The sequence below is a fragment of the Microcaecilia unicolor genome, chromosome 1 (genome assembly GCF_901765095.1).
Source record: "Microcaecilia unicolor chromosome 1, aMicUni1.1, whole genome shotgun sequence".
Lineage (NCBI taxonomy): Eukaryota > Metazoa > Chordata > Amphibia > Gymnophiona > Siphonopidae > Microcaecilia > Microcaecilia unicolor.
This window is the reverse complement of record NC_044031.1, coordinates 229,565,456-229,586,754: the sequence shown is the minus strand read 5'-3', so window position 1 is coordinate 229,586,754 and position 21,299 is coordinate 229,565,456. Positions and strand designations below refer to the sequence as shown.

The following is a 21,299-nucleotide window of genomic DNA, read 5'->3' as shown; positions in this document are numbered from 1 at the left end:
CCACTAGATGGCGCTGTTTCTATAGAAATGGGGGGGAAATGTCCAGGGTGACACTAGAAGGAGCCAGTAGGGGAATGTCCAGGTAGAAGTTGCTAGGACCAAGGAGAGTCCTGGGCTGGAAACAGGTGTGGGTGGTTATGGGCTGGGTCCTGCCTGGAAGTAGGGGGAAGAGCCTAAAGGGATGGAGAAGCTAATTAACCACATTATACCTGCCTGTGTGGTGAAAGAGAAGGGAGGAGCTGGAGACCTGGCAGCTGGAGGAAGAAGATCCCCTTGAAGGTACTGGCGGAACTCTGTGGACTTTTGAAGCTCTCTGCTGAAAAGGTAACAGCTGCACTACTCTCTGAGAAAGAAATGTAAATGCTATTGTTTGGCTGTTTGAACTGTGAAAGTTTGAGGAACTGCTTTAAATGTTTGAATTGAAGAAGAAATGTTTAAGTTAAAGAAGGAATAAGCCAGGAAGATTATGTTAAATGGCAACTAATAAAACCTTTAGTTATAAGAAGCCCGGTGTTAGTGAACATTTGTGGAAGGTGAAGAAGAGGCAGAGAACTCCCCTGTGTTTGAGGCAGAGTCCGGGTGAATTACTGGGAAGTGTAGAGCCCAACCGTGACTGTGTGTGAAGGAAGCTAAGCAGGGTCAGCCCTGGCCAGAGCCTGGAAGGGTGACCAGCTCACAAAGCACATTGAAATGTGGTGACACAAGGAAGACACATTAAGGATCTGCGATTTAGAGACAATGTAAATCTGTTGGCAGAGCAAGAGGACCACCTGCAAATGCAATTGACAGAAAAATACAAGGTTGGTGAAGACTTTGAACTTCATATCAACAGGGATAAGAAAAAAAGTAATGGTGATAAGTAATGACAATAGGACCCAGGTGTTCATAGAAGGTGAGTACTTGGAATATGTAGACAAATTTATATACCTGGGAAGAGTGATAACCAAAGATAACAACTGTAACAAGGAAATATTATGGAGGATTAGAAAATTGAATAGTGCATTCAGAGCTTGCTTGACCACAATATGGAACAGCAAAACATTAACACAATAACCAAACTATGAATACTAGACATGACTGATGACCATGGGGTCAATATTCAAAAAGTTAGACAGGGGTTATGCGGCTAAAAATGGCATTTAGCCGCCTTCTAGGGGATGCTTGGCTGATCAGTAGGGGCTACCTCTGCATACCTATGCACTCGTATACCATCTAGGAATCATCATCAACATCTCTCCAAATATATCAAGCATATTCATAAAGCAATACTTTCACTTTGTATCATGTTGTCCCCTTTTATACACAAAAAAAGAGGAAAAAAAGCAGTAGATCCCCAAAAAACTCCAAGATGTGCAAAATGTACAAAATGATCAACTTATTCACCACTAAAATAATAAATACATAAATAATTAAAAGCCCGATATGGCCATGTTTCACCCTCTCAAAGGGCTGTGTCAGGGGCTTGAAACAGAACTGTCAATAAACATACAAAAACATATTGGTATAAATCTAAAGATATCATAAAAAATAGAATACAGAAGATATGGCTTTTAATTATTTATGTATTTATTTTAATGGTGAATAAATTGAACATTTTGTGCATTTTTCACATCTTGGAGTCTTTTGAGATCTACTGCTTCTTTTTTTCTGTGCTGGATTTTGTAGATTGATTGCCTATTTGTTTTCTTGGCCCTTCTGTACACATACATTCCATTGAGAGTTCTCTCTGCTACAAGGGGACAGGAGAACATACCAGCTGAAACACTGTTCATACAATGCCTGCCCCACATGCTCCATCTTATCCATACTTTTGAAACCTCAATAGTGCAAACTGTATACATGTGTTACAATGCACATTACCTCGTACAACCTGAATGTGCAAAATTTATTTTCCTTTCTTTCCACACTCTAGGTAACAGGGGCTATCCCCTCAAGACCTGGCTCATGACACCCATCAGGCAACCAATCATGTCTCAGGAAGAGCAATAAAAGAAGGCCCATTGGTGGACCAGGTCTGTCATAGACCACACCTTTGGACTCCTGAAAAGCTGCTTCAGGTGCCTCAACAGGACCAGAGCTGTACTCCTATGCAGCCCTCAAAAAGTATGTGATACTTTCACAGCAAGCTGTATGCATTACAATATTGTCACTGAAAGAGGGCTTGCTGTTACTGAGAAGGAGATCACTGGTGATCCTGACAGGGGGTTAAGCTTCACAGATGATGCTCCTCCACACCCCAGGCAGGCAGCTACAGCTGCTGTCAATGCTACAAGGAAATACTTATTTGACAGGCCTTTTAAGTCCAAAAGGTGAGATGTTTTAATAATAAATGTAAACTTCATGTAATACCCCAAATGATAGATATTTCCAGAACCCTGGGGGGGGAGGGAGGTCTCTGCTAGAGGGCTGAAGTGGTAGGATGTCCCTGAGTGGGAGGGAGCCCAGCCTATGGGAAGTAGTTTTGAAATAGAATGCAGGAGAAAAGAGTTGTCCTTGTAGCAGTGGTGTACGTAGGGTAGTTGACACCCGGGGATGGTAATTTTTTAACACCCCCCTCCAAAATCCAGTACTAGGCATGCCGAGAATACAAAACACTCAGGACCTATAGAGCAATTGTACCATACCATAAGCAGTCATTTCTACGAGTCACACAAGGAAAAGGAAAGCATCTTAAACACTACAGTGAGCACTAGAACATCATCTTTCCTGGGGGGAGACATATGCCAATGAAGGTGGCGGACCTCAAGGGTCACCTAGATATGATTTTGATAGTGCTGAGGAGGAGCCGGCTTTCTTGGTACTTGTAGGTACCAATGACATAGGAAAATGTGGGAGGGAGGTTCTGGAAGCCGCTTGCCAGTCAGCTTTTCAGCATATCAACAATGAATATGCATGATCTTGATTTGCATACGCTGCCTCCATTATATGCAAATCTCTTTCATACATATTCATTGTGGATATCCTGAAAACCTGGCTGGCAAGGGGGTACTCCAGGGCTGGACTTAGGAAACATTGCTTTAAACTATGTTTTTCCCAAACAAAGTCCCTTTAGTACTGGTGTTGTGCTGATATAATTTCACTTAGATGTAGGAATCTGTTGTCACATGCACACTTTGGTCTTTCTTGCGTGGGAGCCTTTAGACAGCTGTGAAGATCTCTACTGATCTTCTTCTGTAAGCCTGTAATCTAATTTAATGTGGTAACGTGAGTGACGGCAAGGCATGGAGTCCTCACACAATACAGATGGAGAGCAGTGCAGTGTCAAAAGGAAAGGCTCTCTCTCTCTCTCTCTCTCTCTCTCTCTCTCTCTCTCTCTCTCTCTCTCTCTCTCTCTCTCTCTCTCTCTTGCTGAACTGTAACCTCAGTGAGTGAGTGGTTTTAGGGATGCCTGCTACTATGTCACTCACTTCCTCACACTTTAATTGAAATAAAAGGAGGCAAAACCTTCTCTTCTTACTTTATTCCAGCAGCTTTTTCTGGGGTTTATTTATATAAACTGTTGCCTTGCTAACTAGAGTAAATAAAAGAAATAATTTTATACCCTAACTTCTATGGACCTACACTTCAAACGTATTCCCTACAGGAAAGAGCTCGGTTGTTCTTGATGTCACACACTCACTCGACACTCGCAGATGTTCTCATACACTCATAAAATAAACCAAACAGTGACATAGGCTGGCTCACTCACTCATACAGTTCTAAGTTCTATGTTCAGTCAATTCTCTCAAGTGCCATTCAAACCAACTCAGCAATTCTTCAGACATATAAGTCTGTAAAATAAATAATATATTCTCTTTTGTTTTGGTTACTACACCCTAACTTACTCAGGCTTAAATTCACTCACCCAGTATTGGACCAAAAAGTTCCTTAAAATTATTGTTAATCACATTCAGAGCACTTACAATGTCTCACAAACTATTTTAAAATAGTTTTCAACACATTCAGCCCACCACAGCACATCTGCTTCTCTTGGCTACCTCTGCTCTAAGCTCAGGGGAGCTGTTTCCTAGGAAACGCTGCCTCAGCTGGGTCATCTGACTTGGCCTAACCAATCACATAGCTTGCACAGAACCTTCAATTTTTTTCACCATATTATTATTATTATTAGCATTGTGGAATCCTTTTTGAACTGACCCAAACTCTATTTTGGTTTTAACTTTTTCCATAGGGAATAATAGGAAAAATACACTTTCACACATTTTTGTTAGAACAACTATATCAATACCTTGGTGGTTTTAAATTTCAAAAATACACATTTTCTAAAGACGTCACACATTTTCCTCAAATAAAACAATTTAATATTTCACAAAACCCCTAGACATCCCTCAGAAATACAACATCCCAGATACATCCTCTGTTGAGGAATTTCCAAAGGAAATCACCACAGGCCTTACAAGCACTACCCTAGGGTTTCATCTCTTAAATGAATTTTTCCCCAAATTTCACCCCCCAACAAACCTCTGGAAGTTCTTAAGGTCCTATAACTAACCCCTCGCATCCCTGGAACATGCGCCCAAAAAACACACACACAAAGTAAAATTTCCTCAGGTCACCAGACCCCTTACCTTGATCCCCAGGGCCTTCTTACATGGTAACCACCCTTTCTGACAGACCTGCTAAGTCTCCTGCATTCAGCGGGAGACTCCCGCTTTGGCGGGTTATCTCCCGCACTCCCGCCAAAAGCGGGAAAGTCTCCTGCTGAGACATTGTTGGCAGCTCCCCCTTCCACCTGGTATTCGTTTCCTGGCCACTGCTGCTTCTCCTGTTCAGCAGCAGCGGCCGCAACCACAAAAAAAAGTTTTTAAAAGCAAGCATGGGGTTGCAGCAGCCTTCAGGCATGGCTGTCGGCTCTGCAGCTGCTCCTCTCTCTGCCCCTGGAGGAGCAGGAAGTTGACATCGACTTCCTGATCCGGCCGCTCCAGGGACAGATAGGAGAGAGGAGCGGCTGCAGAGCAGACAGCCCATGCCTGAAGGCTTCTACGGCCCTGCACTTGTTTTTTAAAATTATTTTTCTTAGCTCTTTTTTTGTTGTTGTTGTGGCTGCTGCTGCTCAACAGGAGAAGCAGCAGTGGCCAGGAAATGAATATCGGGTGGAAGGAGGAGCGGGAGGCAGAAGGTAGAATGCCATGGAGAGAGTGGGAAGATAGGGAGAGAAGGAGGGGACATGGAGAAGGGCTGGAGAAAGAGAGAAGCTGCTGAAGATAAGGATGGGGAGAAAGGGGAGGATGCTGTCTGAAAGAGGGATGACGCTGGAAGGAAAGGTAGGGAGAGAAATAGGAGAGACATTGAAGGATGGGGAGAGAGGGGACATGATGAAGGGGACAGAGAGCGAGAGAGACACACAGGATGGAAGGATCGGGAGGAGGGTAGACATTGCATGGAAAGATCGGGAGGGGGTAGATGGATGGAAGGATAAGGAGAGAAAGAGGGCAGATTCTGGATGGAAGGGTAGGGAGAAAAAGAGGAGATGATGGACGGAAGGATGCAGAAAGAAAGAGGGGAGACACTGGAAGGATTGGGAGAAAAAGAGGGGAGCTGCTGGATGGAAAAGGGGAGAGAACAGAGTAGTGAAAGACTGGAGAATAAAAGGAAGGGGCATGGGGAAAACAAGGGTGAGGAAAAGATGGAAAGCTATAGGTAAATGAAGTAAAAAGAAGGACATTAAAGAATGAATAGTAAGAATGAATTAAATTTGGACAGAGAGAGGCGGAAAAATATTGAAGAAAACAAAGAAAAAGGAGAGAAAAATGACAAATGGACAGGAAACCCTAGCACGAGAGTTAAGAGAAGACGAAAGAAAGCAGAATCAAGAGACTGGGAGCAACACAATTAGAAAAAGTAAATGGCCAGACAACAAAGGTAAATAAAATAATTTTATTTTTAATTTAGGATAAAGTAATGTAGCTGTGTTAATAAAGTTTAATAAATGCAAATAAAATAGAAAATAAGGTGATACCTTCACCGATTTTAAAACATTTTTGATTAGCTTACAAAGACCAACACTTCCTTTCTCAGATCAGGAGAGGATACCATAACAGTATTATACTGACCTGAGGTAGGAGGTTTTGGCCTCTGAAAGCTAATTGAAAAGGGTATTAGGCTATTAAATAAAATATTTTCTGAAATGGCCATGGGTTTGAGGTGTGCCAGGAGACGGAGCCATGTAGAGTGGGTAGAGCCAAGGCAAAGTAGGGCGGGGCTGAGGCATGTACTAAAATTGGGACCCCTTGGAAGCTCTGCTTTCTGGTCCCAATGAACCCCCAGTGGTAGCGGATTACAACCACAAAAGAAGCGGTTCTCTGGTCGGACAGGGCTCAAAATGTAGGCCCCAGATTCTTTTTGGGCCTAGCACTGGTCCCAGGATGCTTCTGCACATGCACAAAAAACCATGCAAGCGCAGAACCCCAGGCCAGGCTTCAGCTGGCCATTTTCTTCAGCGTGCCAGGCCAGGAAGCCCTCATTCCGGACTGGGATAGTGCAAACAGGATGCAGAAAGCGTGTCTCCTCACTGGACCCCTCCCCCCAGAGGCAAACTGGACCCCCAAATAGGATTCCATTGGCCACCAAAGAAGGAAACAGGGCAAGGTACGGCCCAAATACATCCCCCCATACACACAGGTATTTTCAAAAATTAACCCTTTGGGGTTACATTATGCTCACATTTGCATTATACAGCTTTGCATGCCTCTGTTCTCCCATCCTCCCATTTCTGATTTTCACTTTGTCAATATTAATATCTCACACTCTATCACAATTTCTGCAACAGCAAGGCTTTCACCCAAACATCTCCTCCACTCCTCATGCTGCCTCAGGGAAGTGTCGGTCACCATGTACAGCGTACTTATGTTTAAATCATTTTTATTAAGAAAGTTGCAGAAATATAACTACATCAAATAATAACACTTCAAAGAAGTTTCACTGGGAAGGAAAACATCACTGTGAGAGTCAGAGCTGAATATTTTGAGAGATGTGCAGCACAGAACCCTCCTGGGGCTGTACCCTTTCATTCTCTGCATGGCAGTGTACATATGGCAGTCTGTCTGAAGTACAGGATTCTTTTAGCACAGGGATAGGTACACATCAGCCATGCAGTAAGACACTTGGAGCAGTGCTTCTTAACCCAGTCATCAGGACTTCATGAGTGCAAACTAAGAAGGCAGTATGTGCAAATCTATTTCATGCATATCCGATGTGGATATCATGGAAACCTGACTGACTAGATGTGCCCTGAGGACTGGGTTGTAAAGCACCGACAAAGACATTCTGTAATATTTGAGATGCCCATTCTGATGCATAATGGCATTTGAAGCACAGACGTTAGTACACAGGGTCCAACACAAACGTGTTAAAAAAAATTGGGGGATCACATGTCCCAAACTCTCCACCCTGAAACTGGTTGGCATGAGCAATCAATTAGTCAGACACTGGCAAGGTGTGGCCTACAACCACACCAGGAGGTAGGCTCTGGGATGCATTTTTACCCTTGTAGGTAGCCTTGTACACTCCTCAAATGCTGTATGGAGGTTCTGAGGTTGGCATTACAGCCCTGTTGCCAGAGCTGTGCCTTCTTTCTCAGCACCACCCTGCATGCACAATTCTTATTAACTTTTTTAGAATTCGGGGGTTAGGGCCCACTTCAGTAAAGGGCGGGTGGAAAATATTTGAGTGCTATGCACCAACTCTATAACAACAACATTGCATGTACTTTCCATTATAGAATACTAGCGTAAGTCTGCATTTTGGTGCTTAACTCTAGGTGTGAGCAATTATGCTATATCAATTATTAGGAAAGGAATGAAAAACAAAAATGAGAATGTCATAATGCCTTTGTATCACTGTATAGTACAACCACCCCTCGAATACTGGGTGCAATTCTGGTCACCGAATCTCAAAAAACATATAGCGGAATTAGAAAGAGTACAGAGAAGGGCAATGAAAATGATAAAGGGGATGGTGTGACTTCTCTATGAGAAAGGCTAAAGTGGCTAGGGCTCATCAGCTTGGAGAAGAGACTGCTGAGGGGAGATATGATAGAGGTCTATAGAATACTGAGTGGAGTGGAACAGGTAGATGTGAATCACTTGTTTACTCTTTCAAAAAATACTAGGACTAGGAGCTATGCAATGAAGCTACTAAGTAGTAAATTTATAACAAACCAGAGAAAATATTTCTTTTTTTTTTTTAATCCATTTCAAATAAACATTATAGCATATACAGCAATAAAGATGAGAAATTGAAATAAAAGCCCCATTCATATAAGAGCTATCAAACAAGAACCATAACATTATAATATACAGCTACTGTCATTAGTCCACTATAAAAAGAAGAGGCGCTATCACTGGCAGAGTTGAAGCAAGGAAAATTATACTAGGAAAGTAGAGAGGTTACTGCAGAACAGACACTAGTCTTCCTCTATGAAGCACGTACAGGAGGACGATCATTAAGGAGTGTTGGCAGAGATTGCAGACTTATTTATTAGAAAAGTAGTAGGCAGCCCAGGATCAAAGAAAACATATCTAAGACCTTGAAAGGTGACAACACATTTTCAAGGGAAACTAAGGACAAAAGTCATCCCTAGCTGAAGCACTTTTGGTCTCAGTAACAAAAATTGTTTTCTTCTCTTCTGCATCACTCTAGATACATCAGGATACATTCTTATCGTTCATAAACAAAACATCTTTATATTTAAAGAAAAGCTTTCAAAGCCATTTCCTGTCAGATTCCACTGCTAACTGAACTAATAACGTAGCAGAAGCCAGGATCTCCAAATCCGACTGTTTCAGGAAAACAGTTACATCCAATGTACCCATAGGTAAAACTCTGTTGGTTAGGTTGCTCTTGCCTCCTAGTAACAGGAAGGTAATAAATCTTTGATGTCGGTGGATTTGAGGATTACAGAACCTTCAAAACTTCAGAGAGATATCTTTTAAACATGTCCAGTGCAGATATAGCATATTGTTTTTGAAAATTTATTAATCTAAGATTTTGGCGCATCACAACATTTTACATGTTCTCTGTTTTCGCACGAAGTTTCATACTATCTTTCATCCAAGGCTCTCCTTGGGTTTCTAATAATTCCAACTTTGTCTCAACTGCTTCTATCTTACTAACCAAAACAGATACTTTGTCTTTCGAGGCTGCTAAATCCGGTATAATGAAGTCTATGTGCAAACTTATGTATCTGAGATCACAGAGAAGTTTGGAGAACAGAAATTGCTTCCCAAATAGATTCCAAATCGAAGACCTTTGGCCTCTGCAAGGTACAACTTCAGTCTTGCTCCCAGCACTAGACAAGGGAAAAGAACCAGTACCTTGCAGCTGCAATATTGAAAAATCCTTCCTAGACTCTGCTCCAGTCTGTCCCAAACCCTGCATTCTCCTGCAAAACTGATGACTTTTCTCCCAGCCCCAATGCCACAGGTTTTTCCTCTTCCTCAAACTCAGATGCTGGGGTGCTGCTTCCTCAGCTCCAGTGTCATAAACCGAAGCCAGCGGTAGCAGCTGTTCAGGAGGGCTTTGTTGCTCCAAAAAGAGAATGATTGCCTCGAGGGGGTAAGGTGAGACCTCCGCCATGCCGCTACCCCTAGCTGAAGCTAACTTCATAGTTTGTGTTTGCACCCAGAACCACGAAGGCATTCATCTGCCCGACCTCAGAAGTACTCATCCCGGGCTCCTCCAGAAAAACCTGAGTTTTTGATTTGCACTTTACCATGAACAAGGTAAAGGATGGCGTCTCACAGCTCAAATCAGTCAGCAACCATCTTTATTAGGCTCCTCCTTCCTTTCTTCACTCAGCATTTAACAAAACGCTGAAATTCATTGCCAGAGAATGTGGTAAAAGCAGTTAGCTAAGCAGGGTTAAAAAAAGGTTTGGATAATTTCCTAAAAGAAAAATCCATAAGCCATTATTAAACAGCATAAAATCTGTTTTACTGTTCTGGGATCTTGCAAGGTACTTGTGACTTGGATTGGCCACTGTTGGAAACAGGATACTGGGCTTGACCGACCTTTGGTCTGCCCTAGTATGGCAACGCTTATTCTTAAAGCCGCTCTGTCTCATCCTCAGAGACGTTGGGCAGTCTTTTTCTCCGACCCATGCTTCCTGTACAATTCCCAACCATAGAGGGCACTAGCATCGGAGCAGAGGAGCTGCACCACCACCTATTGCACATACCCAGTTAATGTGCCATCTGCAACTCTGTGCAGGACGCCCATATGCAAGTAGCCCCAATACTCATATCCCCTCTCTTTTTGTGCCCTATATTGGCCTTCTGTGAGCACATAGCACAGCTGGTACAGTTCATGTCCCAAGCAATATTCAAAGATGAGCAGCCAAACCATCACCGTGTTGTGTGCAGCATTTTCAACACTAATTGGCTTCTGAGGCATGAAGTCCAAATATTGAAATGCATTTATGGGTCACTTATGTGCCTATCCGATTAGCTAGCTGGGCATATTGAGAGAAATAACCGGCTATAATCTGGTTTTGAAAATCTGCGGAAAGAAATATGTGGTTATCTTTATGCGTTTTTTTGTAGCGCTAACTGAATTATTGAATATCAACCCCTATATATTGCTACATACATGCAAGTTTTGGACTCAAACAAATTAGACACTGTGAAGTTGAATGCTTTTGAAATGAAGTGTTACAAGAAAATAAGAATAAGTTTGTGGATTATGGTAAGCAACAGAAAGATCACACAGGATCTGAACAGGCAAGTGCAGTACAAATGATGCAGGACAGAAAAAAGACCTTGGACAAGGTCAATTCTCACCACTGACTTTGATGGTCCATAAGGGCTATGAGGTGCAATGATGATGATAATGTCTATAGATGGTAACATCCAGCCCAACATTGAGCAGACCACTGGCTTTATCAGTCTTCTCCCCAAGATATATCTTCTTAGTTCAGTTTATTGTTCAATTTAATTAGTCACTTATAATTCAGTGGATCTCACATCTTGCATCTTACCGTAGTGGAATGACAAATTCCCCCCTCCAGGGGCTTTATTCCTTTACTATTTTGATTTATATCACCACCTTTTGAGCTATCTAACCTTTTAAGATGTAATACGTCTTCAGAGAACCAAGGACTGACATTTGAACATTTCTTCCCATGCAAAACTACTGGTGCCACAACATTGGGTGGTTTGATGAACTGGGATTTAAAAACTAAATAAGAGAAAATGAATTAAAAAAATTAAGTTGAGATTTGAAAGGAGAGAAGATGAACTGAGATTAAAAATATGTTCTATTTCTTTTTTAAAATAAAAACTTAAAATTTCAAAAATTCAAATTTTTTTTGTAAAACGTATTTTGCTATTGACAGAATGTTAAAGTTGAAGTATTAAATTAACAATGTTACGAATGGTGGAGGTTGTTTTTTTATGTCTATGATGGTGAGCAGGAACTGTGAACAGACACAGTGTTGAAATTCTGAGGCAGTTTCCTCCACATTTGTTACATTCATTATACTCATATTCCTTAGCTTCTCATTGTTTCTAAGTGGAGTGATTTTTTAAATATATTTTAAGAAGTTGATATTCTGCCTCCGCTCTCATTCTTTTTGATTGTAGTGCTACAATATTAAGATCTTTAATAATCTCTAGGTACTAAATGGTCAATCAAAACCACTGATGTATTAAACAGGTTAGTGACTTTTTCCTCTATGACACAAATAAACTTCTCCAAACAATCTTAATTCTACCTTTCCAAGTAATAGATATACCACTACAAGATGGTATTACGGTCTTAAAAGAAATAAAGAGTACAACATGTCTGACCAAAGGACTTCATAACTCCCTTTCAAATACTAGCTCTCCGTTTTATAGGGCCATTTCTAAACTCTTGAGTCCTATTACCAAGCTGCGGTAAAAAGGGCCCTGCACTAGCGGCGGGAGTCATTTTTGCCGTGCACTGAGGCCCTTTTTACCGCAGCGGGTAAAAAAAATAAAAGGTGAAAATAGCCATGGCCATGCGGTAAGATTGCTCTTACTGCATAGCCATGCGAGGGGAAGCACTTACCAACACCCACTGAGGTGGCGGTAAGGGCTCCTGCGCTAACCCGGCAGTAACTGGGTAGTACACAGCCCTGCCTGAATACCGCTGGGTTAGCTCCACATTACAAAATACGGGATGATTTTCCATAGAGCGGGAAATGGTGTATGTGGTGGCTGGAACTACCGCTGGTGCCCATGTTGGGCCAGTGGTAACTCCAGATTAGCATGTGGTAAGCAGTATAGAGAGCCCCTGGTTCACTTTCAGTTGTTTAGCTTCAAACAAAATGGCGTCTTTGCGTCAAACACTTCTCCCTTTAAATAGGCTACGCAAAACAGCTGATCTTAAAGCAACATACCTGTTTGAATATTTTTAAACTTTCTTGTTACCTACTTTGTGAGCTTAATAGAATACATGCCAGTCAATCTTACTGTTTAAACCTTCAGGTTCTAACATTTTTAATTTGAAAGTCCATTCAGCCTCCCTACGTTGTAACAGCAATTTCTTGTTGCTTCCTCTGTGATTTTTTCCTTCCATTCTGTCCAAAATGCAACATTTGAGATCTTCAAAGGAATGTTTCATGGCAGTGCAATGCTCTACTAGTGGCTCCTTCATGTTTCTCCTCACAATGTTAGATCTATGTTCCAACATTCTGGTTTTGAATGGTCTAGTTGTCATTCCCACATATAGTTTGTAACATGGGCACTGGATAACATACACAACGAAATCAGTTCTGCAATTAGTGTGGTGAATTAGTGGATATTCTTGATTATTTCGAACATCTTTGAAGATTTTAGTTTGAATGGTAATTTTACAAATCTGACATGTTCCGCATTTAAAATGTTCCCAAATCTTTCTGTTTCCCCCAGTAATGGTAAAGCTGCGGGGCACAGTTCTTCTGCATACCTCACTTTTCAGTCTGACAAGACATTGAAACTTTAAAGCTAAGTAAAAGGATTTGTATTTCCTTAATAATACATTTAGAAGTTACTTTTGAAAATACAAAATTCTTATAAAATATATATATATATACATGAACATCTAAGACAGATGACAAGAAAGGTATGAATTAAGTCACCATATGTAAATTACAATATAGTGTACTGCCAGTGAACTATGTTCTACCTCTGATGGTCTGAAGAAAAAAAAATAAAAAAGTATAAAAAATATATACAACAGTGATCATTTATATAGCTTTATATAACATAGGAAATTCAGATTAATGATAGTACACTATATTAAGAGGGCATTTATTGATACTTGTGAAAGACCTTATTTTAGTTGCCATGAATCAGCACTATATGCTATTCTATCAAGGGCACTTATCCTTGAGTGCCCTTGACTAAGCACCAATTTTTCCCGGCACCCAAATTTGGGCACTATTAATTGAATATAGCCCATAATGTCTAGGTTATAGAAATGCCCTTTAAATTTCATCTACGTTTTAGATGGCCAGTCTCCTAATTTACACTCCATCAGAATATCACAGTATTTCTACTTCCATCAAAGTACACACTTATTTAGAGATACATATCAGTATTATAGAATAATTTTGTAACTGCAGATATAAATACACCCCTGAATTCTATATAGGGGTGCTTTGAGTTGCGCATGCAAATTTGTACACGTCCAATTTGCGCACGCAACTTAATTAACGAGCCAATCAGTGCCAATAACTGGGCAATTATCAGCACTAATTAGAATTTACACATGCATCTTTTTAGTTTAGTTTAAAACAGGCTTGATATACTGCCCTTCATGAAATATCAGGGCAGTTTACAATAAAATAAAGAGAGGGAAAGGAACTGCATCAAAATCAAGAGCAAAGAGAGAGCAGAGTGAGTACTCCAGGACAGAAAGCCAAGAGTCAGTGTGCGGTAGCCAAGCTAGAAAAGGGCAAGGAGAAGAAATGAGATTTCAAAACTGACTGAAAACGGGGTTAGGAACGCTCAGCACAGCGTTTGGGGGGGGGGGGGGGGGGGGGGGGAGGGCATTGCAAATGGAGGGGGCTAAGCAGAAAAAAGCTGAGTGCCAAGTGGACTCAAGGTGAAAGAACGGGCAGGAGGGAAAGGTGATGGGTGAGGGCTGAGCACAAGGTGTGGGTTGGAGTATAAGGAGACATTAAGGTAGACAAATATGAAGGCATATTCTGTAAAGAGGTGGGCGTAAATTCTAGTGCGTGGATCCAAAAAGGGGGCATGGTTATGGGGCATCGGTGGGGTCATGTGTATTCCTAAAATGTATGCATGTCATTATAGAATTAGCGAGATCCATGCCTAATTACTGCATGGGGATTTATACCTGGTTTTCATTGGTGTAAATGGTCATGCCTAAATGTAGTCTCTGTTCTTGGTGCAGTTCTATAAACTGAACCTGATGGGCCCTTTGAACATGAAGAGACAGTCCCTGCTCAACAGAGCTTACAATCTAATTAGGACAGACAAACAGGACACAAGAGATAAGGGAATATTAAAGTGAGGATGATAAAATAAGGGTTCTGAACAAGTGAATAAGGGTTAGGAGTTAAAAGCAGCATCAAAAAGGTGGGCTATTAGCTTAGATTTGAAGTCGGCCAGAGATAGAGCTTGACGTACCGGCTCAGGAAGTCGATTCCAGGCATATGGTGCACCAAGATAAAAGGAACGGAGTCTGGAGTTAGCAGTGGAGGAGAAGGGTGCAGATAAGAGAGATTTACCAAGTGAACGGCGTTCCCAGGGAGGAATGTAGGGAGAGATGAGAGTGGAGAGGTACTGAGGAGCTGCAGAGTGAATGCACTTATAGGTCAATAAGAGGATTTTGAACTGTATGTGGAAACAGATAGGAAGCCAGTGAAGTGACTTGAGGAGAGGGCTAATATGAGCATAACGACACTGGCGGAATATTAGTCGAGCAGCAGAATTTTGAACAGACTGAAGAGGAGAGAGATGGCTAAGTGGGAGACCTGTGAGAAACAAGTTGCAATGGTCTAAGCGAGAGGTGATAAGAGTGTGGATGAGGGTTCTGGTAGTGTGCTAAATCAATTGCTGGCGGAAAGGTCCCAGACCCAAAATGGACGCGTGGCAATTTTCATTTTGCCGCATGTCTATTCGGCAAAAATTTTAAAAAGGCATTTTTTACTGGTGCGCTGAAAAATGATTCTGCACACACCCAAAACATGCATCTACACTACCGCAGGCCATGTTTTAGCACGCCTTAGTAAAAGGGCCCCTGTATATGCTAAGCGCTATTTTTTGGCACCAAATTTTTAGGAACAATTTATTCTAGTCCAAAGTACACACCTGCTTTTCCTTGTGCAAGTTTCAGCAAATTTACATGCTTATATTTACACCTGCTCCTTACTCCGCACACATTTTCTGGGTTATTTTAGATGCAGTATGGGCAAAGTTAAGCATTTACAGGCTGTACTGCACATTAACTTTACATGAATTTCAGATGTGCAATTTTATTTTTAAAAGTACTTTTTCCAGAGGTAAAGCTTTGCCTGCTTTAGAAAATTAGCCTATATAAAGGCTCATTTTCAAAGCACATAGACTTACAAAGTTACTTAGAGGGGCATAATCGAACGGAAACGCCTATCTCCATGGGCGTTTATCTCCGAGAACGGTTCTGTGAAGGGGCGGGCCGAACCGTATTTTCGAAAAAATGGACGTTTTTGAGCTGGGTGTTTGTTTTTTTTTAGCGATAATGTAAACTAAAAACGCCCAGCTCAAAAACGTCCTAATCCGAGCCATTTGGTCGTGGGAGGGGCCAGGATTCGTAGTACACTATGCCAGGACACCAACTGGGCACCCTAGAGGTCAGTGCGGTGGACTTCAGACAACGTTCCCACATGCATAGCTCCCTTACCACGGGTGCTGAGCACCCAACCCCCTCCCCCAAAACCCACTACCCACAAATGTACACTACCATAGCTCTTAGGGGTGAAGGGGGCACCTACATGTGGTTACAGTGGGTTTTGGAGGCCTCCCATTTACCAGCACAAGTGTTACAGGTGTGTGTGTGGGGGGGGGGGGGGGGGGGGGATGGGCCTGGGTCCACCTGGCTGAAGTGCACTGCGGTACCCACTAAAAGTGCTCCAGGGACCTGCATACACACAGGCCTCTAGGACTGGTTGCTGATATATAACATTGGCACACCAGTTGACACCTGAAGACTAATCTCTCCGAAAATGTCCTTTACTGGAATAACCACGTTTAATCACAGTTAACTGCAGATCAGAGGTTGTGCCCCACTGCCAACGAGTCTCCCTGGTACTGAGATGAGCAGTAGGTCAGAGCTGGCAGAATGCCCTCTTTCAGCCACATTCAAGGTAAGAACTAAGTTCTGTAACGTGGCTAACACAGGAAAGGGAACTAAAACTGGCTTACAAAAATGGCCACTACCGCATGGACTACAACAGGAAACACAACAGGGCACACTCTGACCCAGTAGGCAGGGGGAAAAGCACCATGGGAGAAGAGCCTACCAACTACCAACATCATGAGACTGTAACACAAGCTAATGAAATCACGGAGCCCAATACCCTACACCCACGACAATGCAATGCTGATGTGACCCTGTACTGCACCAGAGAGCCACATCTGACCCAGGGAAAGGCTGTGACAGGATCGGACACATTCTGCTGTCATGGAGGTGGGTACGGCATTTGAGGCTGGCATACAGACTGGGAAAAAAGTTTGTAAAATGGGTTTTTTTTTGGTGGGAGGGGGTTAGTGACCACTGGGGGAGTCCGTGGAGGTCATCCCCGATTCCCTCCAGTGGTCATCTGGGCAGTTGGGGTACTTTTTTGGGACTTGTTCGTGAAAAAAAAGGGTCCAAAAAAAGTGACCCAAAATCACGGTAAAAACGCCTTTTTTCGATTATCAGCTAAAGACGCCCATCTCTCCTCGGCCGATAACCATACCTCAGTTCCGCCTCACCACACCTCCGACACGCCCCCGTCAACTTTATTCGTTTCCGCGACGGACTGCAGTTGGAAACGCCCAAAATCGGCTTTCGATTATACCGATTTGGGCGCCTTTGCGAGATAAACGTCTGTCTCCCGATTTAGGTCGCACTATAGGCGTTTTTCTCTTTCGAAAAAAAGCTGGATAGGCTACCAAGTAACTTTTTAAGTCTATGTGCTTGGAAAATGAGCACATATATGTTTAAAAAGAAAAACATTTTTAGCTTTTGGTAAACGATAATAAAGATGGCACAAAAAAAAGCTGAATTAGCTCAAGTTCGCAACTTATAATTGGTGGTGTTAACTTTTAACATCGGCTATTAGAACAATTGGCCCCTGCAGTTGGGGCCCATCAGTCTGAAGAGCACCAGTTGATCATTTAGTATGAATGATTTTATTACTATTTGATAACTGTTTCTCAGTTCTTTCCTATCAATTTATGGCACTCCTTTTCCTATTAATTAATTTTTTAAAAATTTGGTATTTTGCAAACTGCTTTGACTTGTGTTTGAAAGAGGTGGTATATCAAGTGAATAAACGATAAAACAATACATTCATTTTTCATTTATTTAGCACACAATAGAAACAATTTTGGAGACAGAGAACACTAAGATCCTGTGAATCAATCACGTTGCAAAAAGGGTAATAAAAGAGAGGATCTAACAGGGTGCTTCAGCTTATTTAATGCATTGACGATATCAAATATTTTAAAGTATAGCCTTTCAGGGAACAATGCTTGTTGCTTTTCTTAGGGCTAAATAGCCTGTAACAACATCTGCTGGCAGCATTCTAATATAATTGAATTCTTCTGTGGTGCTGAACCTCAGCTTGCTTTGTGGATCTGTATAGTTTGCCTACAAAATAAAACACAATAATGAATATTTACAAAGGTTACGTGTTTCTTGACATCTGACAGTGTTAAAAAAAAAAAAATACTGGTAGCTTCATAACAGCATAAAACAGGCATATAGCAGTGCTCATCAATCTTTTTGTGGCTCTGACCTCATGGTTGGAGCTACAGAATAATGATGCAGCAATGCAAAGCCCATCCAGGTCATGAACCCAAATGGGGTCACAAAACTTGCATTTGGGGTAAATTTTGTGACTCCATTTGGGGTCCAGCCACACAGTTCGGGAGGCTCTGGTATAAAATCACCTCAGATAAGCTCCAATTTTCCAAAAATCTGGAATAGCTGAACTGCAGTCACATTAATCTAATGGGATCTTGGCTTATCGTCAAATCAGCTAATTATATTCATTTAGGCAGCCTTATAAATTGGGCTATTAATTTCACCGTCAACACATGGTCATGACAGGGAAATGATAAGAGTGGCGTTACTACTTACTTGTGGATTTTTGGACACTACACAGAAAAATTATCCGGACAAGCTATCTATTTAGACCTCATGAACTTTTTACAGGTGGCTGCAGTGATCTCACAATATGCATATTCAGTGCTGCTGGCTACATGTATAGTGGCACTGAATATACATATTTTAAATGCAAGCATTTATATTAAGATGCTCGCTGCCACTGAATGTTGGCCCTTTATTTATAATTACACATGGCTCGCTGCCAACTGCCACCCCTATTTTTAGCCTCTTCAAACTAATCCAATCATTGCCGTGACAGTCCACAGCCAGAACCAACTGCAGCTGCCTGCAGAAAAAGGAAGAGGATAAGCATCTTACTGATTTACTCAACAAGACAGCATGATGCTCTTTGCACATACTGCAGATTAATTTGCATTGCTTTATAATTTTACAATACAAATTAAATATTTTGCAAAGCCTTACAGGAAGGTTTAGCGTACAAAATCATCCATAAAAATTACCTGAACATTAAAGCTAATATACACATTTAAAAAATGATGATGTTCTTAAAAGGGCTTGGGGAATCTTTTACTAAGCTGCGGTAGAGCTTTTAGGTTGTGGTAGAAATCAGCTGGCGGTAAACGCTGATATACCCATAGAAATATAATAGGCGTCTTGGAATTTAGCGCCAGCTGGTTTGTACTGCGAGGTAAAAATGCTACTGCAGCTTAGTAAAAGACCCCCTTATTGCAGGAGGTGCTACAGTAAATCTGAATTTAGCATGCACAAACTACATGCTAAAAATAAATGTATTTTTATGGCAGAGGGGGCACGTCAGGATGGAAAGGGGGCGTGCTAGCACTGATCAGTTAGCATACTGCGTGCTGTTTAGCGCATGATTATTATGTGAGCCCTTTCCACTTATTAATTACGTATTCACTTCTTCCTCTTTAACAGCAGCAAAATTTGCCCTTCCCTCTCTGAACACACCACCCGAACTCTCGTCCACGCTCTCATTACCTCTCGCCTTGACTACTGCAACTTACTCCTCACCGGCCTCCCACTTAGCCACCTATCCCCCCTTCAATCTGTTCAGAACTCTGCTGCACGTCTTATATTCCGCCAGAACCGATATACTCATATCACCCCTCTCCTCAGGTCACTTCACTGGCTTCCAATCAGATACCGCATTCAGTTCAAGCTTCTCCTCCTTACCTACAAATGCACTCAGTCTGCTGCCCCTCACTACCTCTCTACCCTCATCTCCTCTTACGTTCCCGCCCGAAACCTCCGTTCACAGGACAAATCCCTCCTCTCATTACCCTTCTCCACCGCCGCCAACTCCAGGCTCCGCTCATTCTGCCTCGCCTCACCCTATGCTTGGAACAACCTTCCCGAGCCCTTACGCCAAGCCCCCTCTCTGCCCATCTTCAAGTCTTTGCTTAAAGCCCACCTCTTCAATGCTGCGTTCGACACCTAACTCTTACCGTTCAGTAAATCCTGACTGCCCCTATCGGACTGACCGTTCACTTGTCTTCTAGATTGTAAGCTCTTTGAGCAGGGAGTGTCCTTCTATGTTAAATTGTACAGCGCTGCGTAACCCTAGTAGCGCTTTAGAAATGTTAAGTAGTAGTAGTATTGGTAATTGCTCACACACTTTGTTCTAATGGCAATGTGACAATGTCAATATTAGTATGCAGCCAGTAATTAAAGAGAAATTGGCCATTTAACTACGCCAGAAAAGTGGCCTTTTTCCCCGCACTTTTGTAAAAAGACCCCTCAATACATAAGAGGAGAAATTAACTCAGCAAAATTCAATTGTGGTATTTAAAAAGCTCACTTGTCTTCAGATGAAATCTTTAGCTCTCTTCATTTTACAGACATATATAGCATAAAGCTTTCCAGAACGAACATTTTTGACAGGGTGACCAGAGAATTAGATTGAGGACATGTGCTAGAGATAGTCTGCGGAGATTTCAGCAAAGCCTTTGACATGGTTTCTCATAGGAGGCTAAGTTAGTACCCAAAGTGGTGAACTGGATTAGAAACTGGTTAACTGACAGCTAACAGAGGGTGGTGGTAAATGTACATAAGAATATAAGAGTTGCCATACTAGGACAGACTGAAGATCCATCAAGCCCAGTATTCTGTTTCTAACAGTGGTCAATTTAGATCACAAGTACCTGGCAAGATCAAAAGAGTTAAAACAGATTTTATGCTGCTTATCCTAGGAATAAGCAGCCGATTTTCCCTAATCCACCTGAATAATGGTTTATGGACTATTCTTTAGGAACTTGTACAAACCTTTTTTAAACCCTACAATGCTAATTGCTTTTACAGACTTCATGATTTTGTGGAGATGTGACACTCTGCGCCTACCATACAGGTGCAAGCTCTAGGCCTTGCACTTTCTATCTCTTTCAGTGGTGACTACAGGTTCAGTAAACGGGGGTGAAGACATGACCTGCAATCGGCCTTGAATCAACCCATGGTGGGGGAAGGGGTAATACAAGGAGAGAAAATATGCTGGCCACAAAGGGGGGGGGGCGCTATGCAGACAGAGATGCTGCGTATTGGGGGGGCTAGGGGGACAGAAAGAAAATGCTGGATATTGGTGGTGGAGGAGGGAGAGAGAGATGCTGGAAAAGGGAGGTGATTTAGAGATGTTGGCCTAGGGAGCAAAGGATAGGCAGACAGACAAGTAATTCTTAACATATGAGGGAAGAATCTAGGGAGACAGAGGAGATGCTGTACACTGGTGGGGGAGATGCTAGAAATTAGGTGAGGGGTTAGAGAGACAGATTGGACATGAGGGGACCAGTGAGACGGGGAAGCGAGAGGGAAGGGTTAGTGAAAGACTAAGGAATAAGACAGGAACGTGAGAGCGATGGTTAATGGGAGGGCTGGATGAAGAAAACAGATGAAAAGCTCTAGATAAACTCAAATTAAAAAAAAAAAAAAAGACAATTAAGGATTGGATTGTAATTTGGATAAAGAAACAGAAAAATAAATGGAAGAAAACTGAAAGGAAGAGATCAATGTTA

General features: G+C 42.0%; 1 protein-coding gene across 1 annotated transcript in view; it reads right to left on the bottom strand.

Annotated features, from left to right (window-relative positions):
- Positions 1-17,479: 17,479 nt before the first annotated feature.
- INO80C (INO80 complex subunit C) overlaps positions 17,480-21,299 on the bottom strand; it is a 54,955-nt gene continuing 51,135 nt past the window's right edge. Inside the window, exon 5 of the mRNA XM_030190014.1 lies at positions 17,480-17,796. Within this exon, the coding sequence (XP_030045874.1) occupies positions 17,665-17,796 (132 nt within the window). The 3' untranslated portion in view covers positions 17,480-17,664. The remainder of the gene's footprint in view (positions 17,797-21,299) is intronic.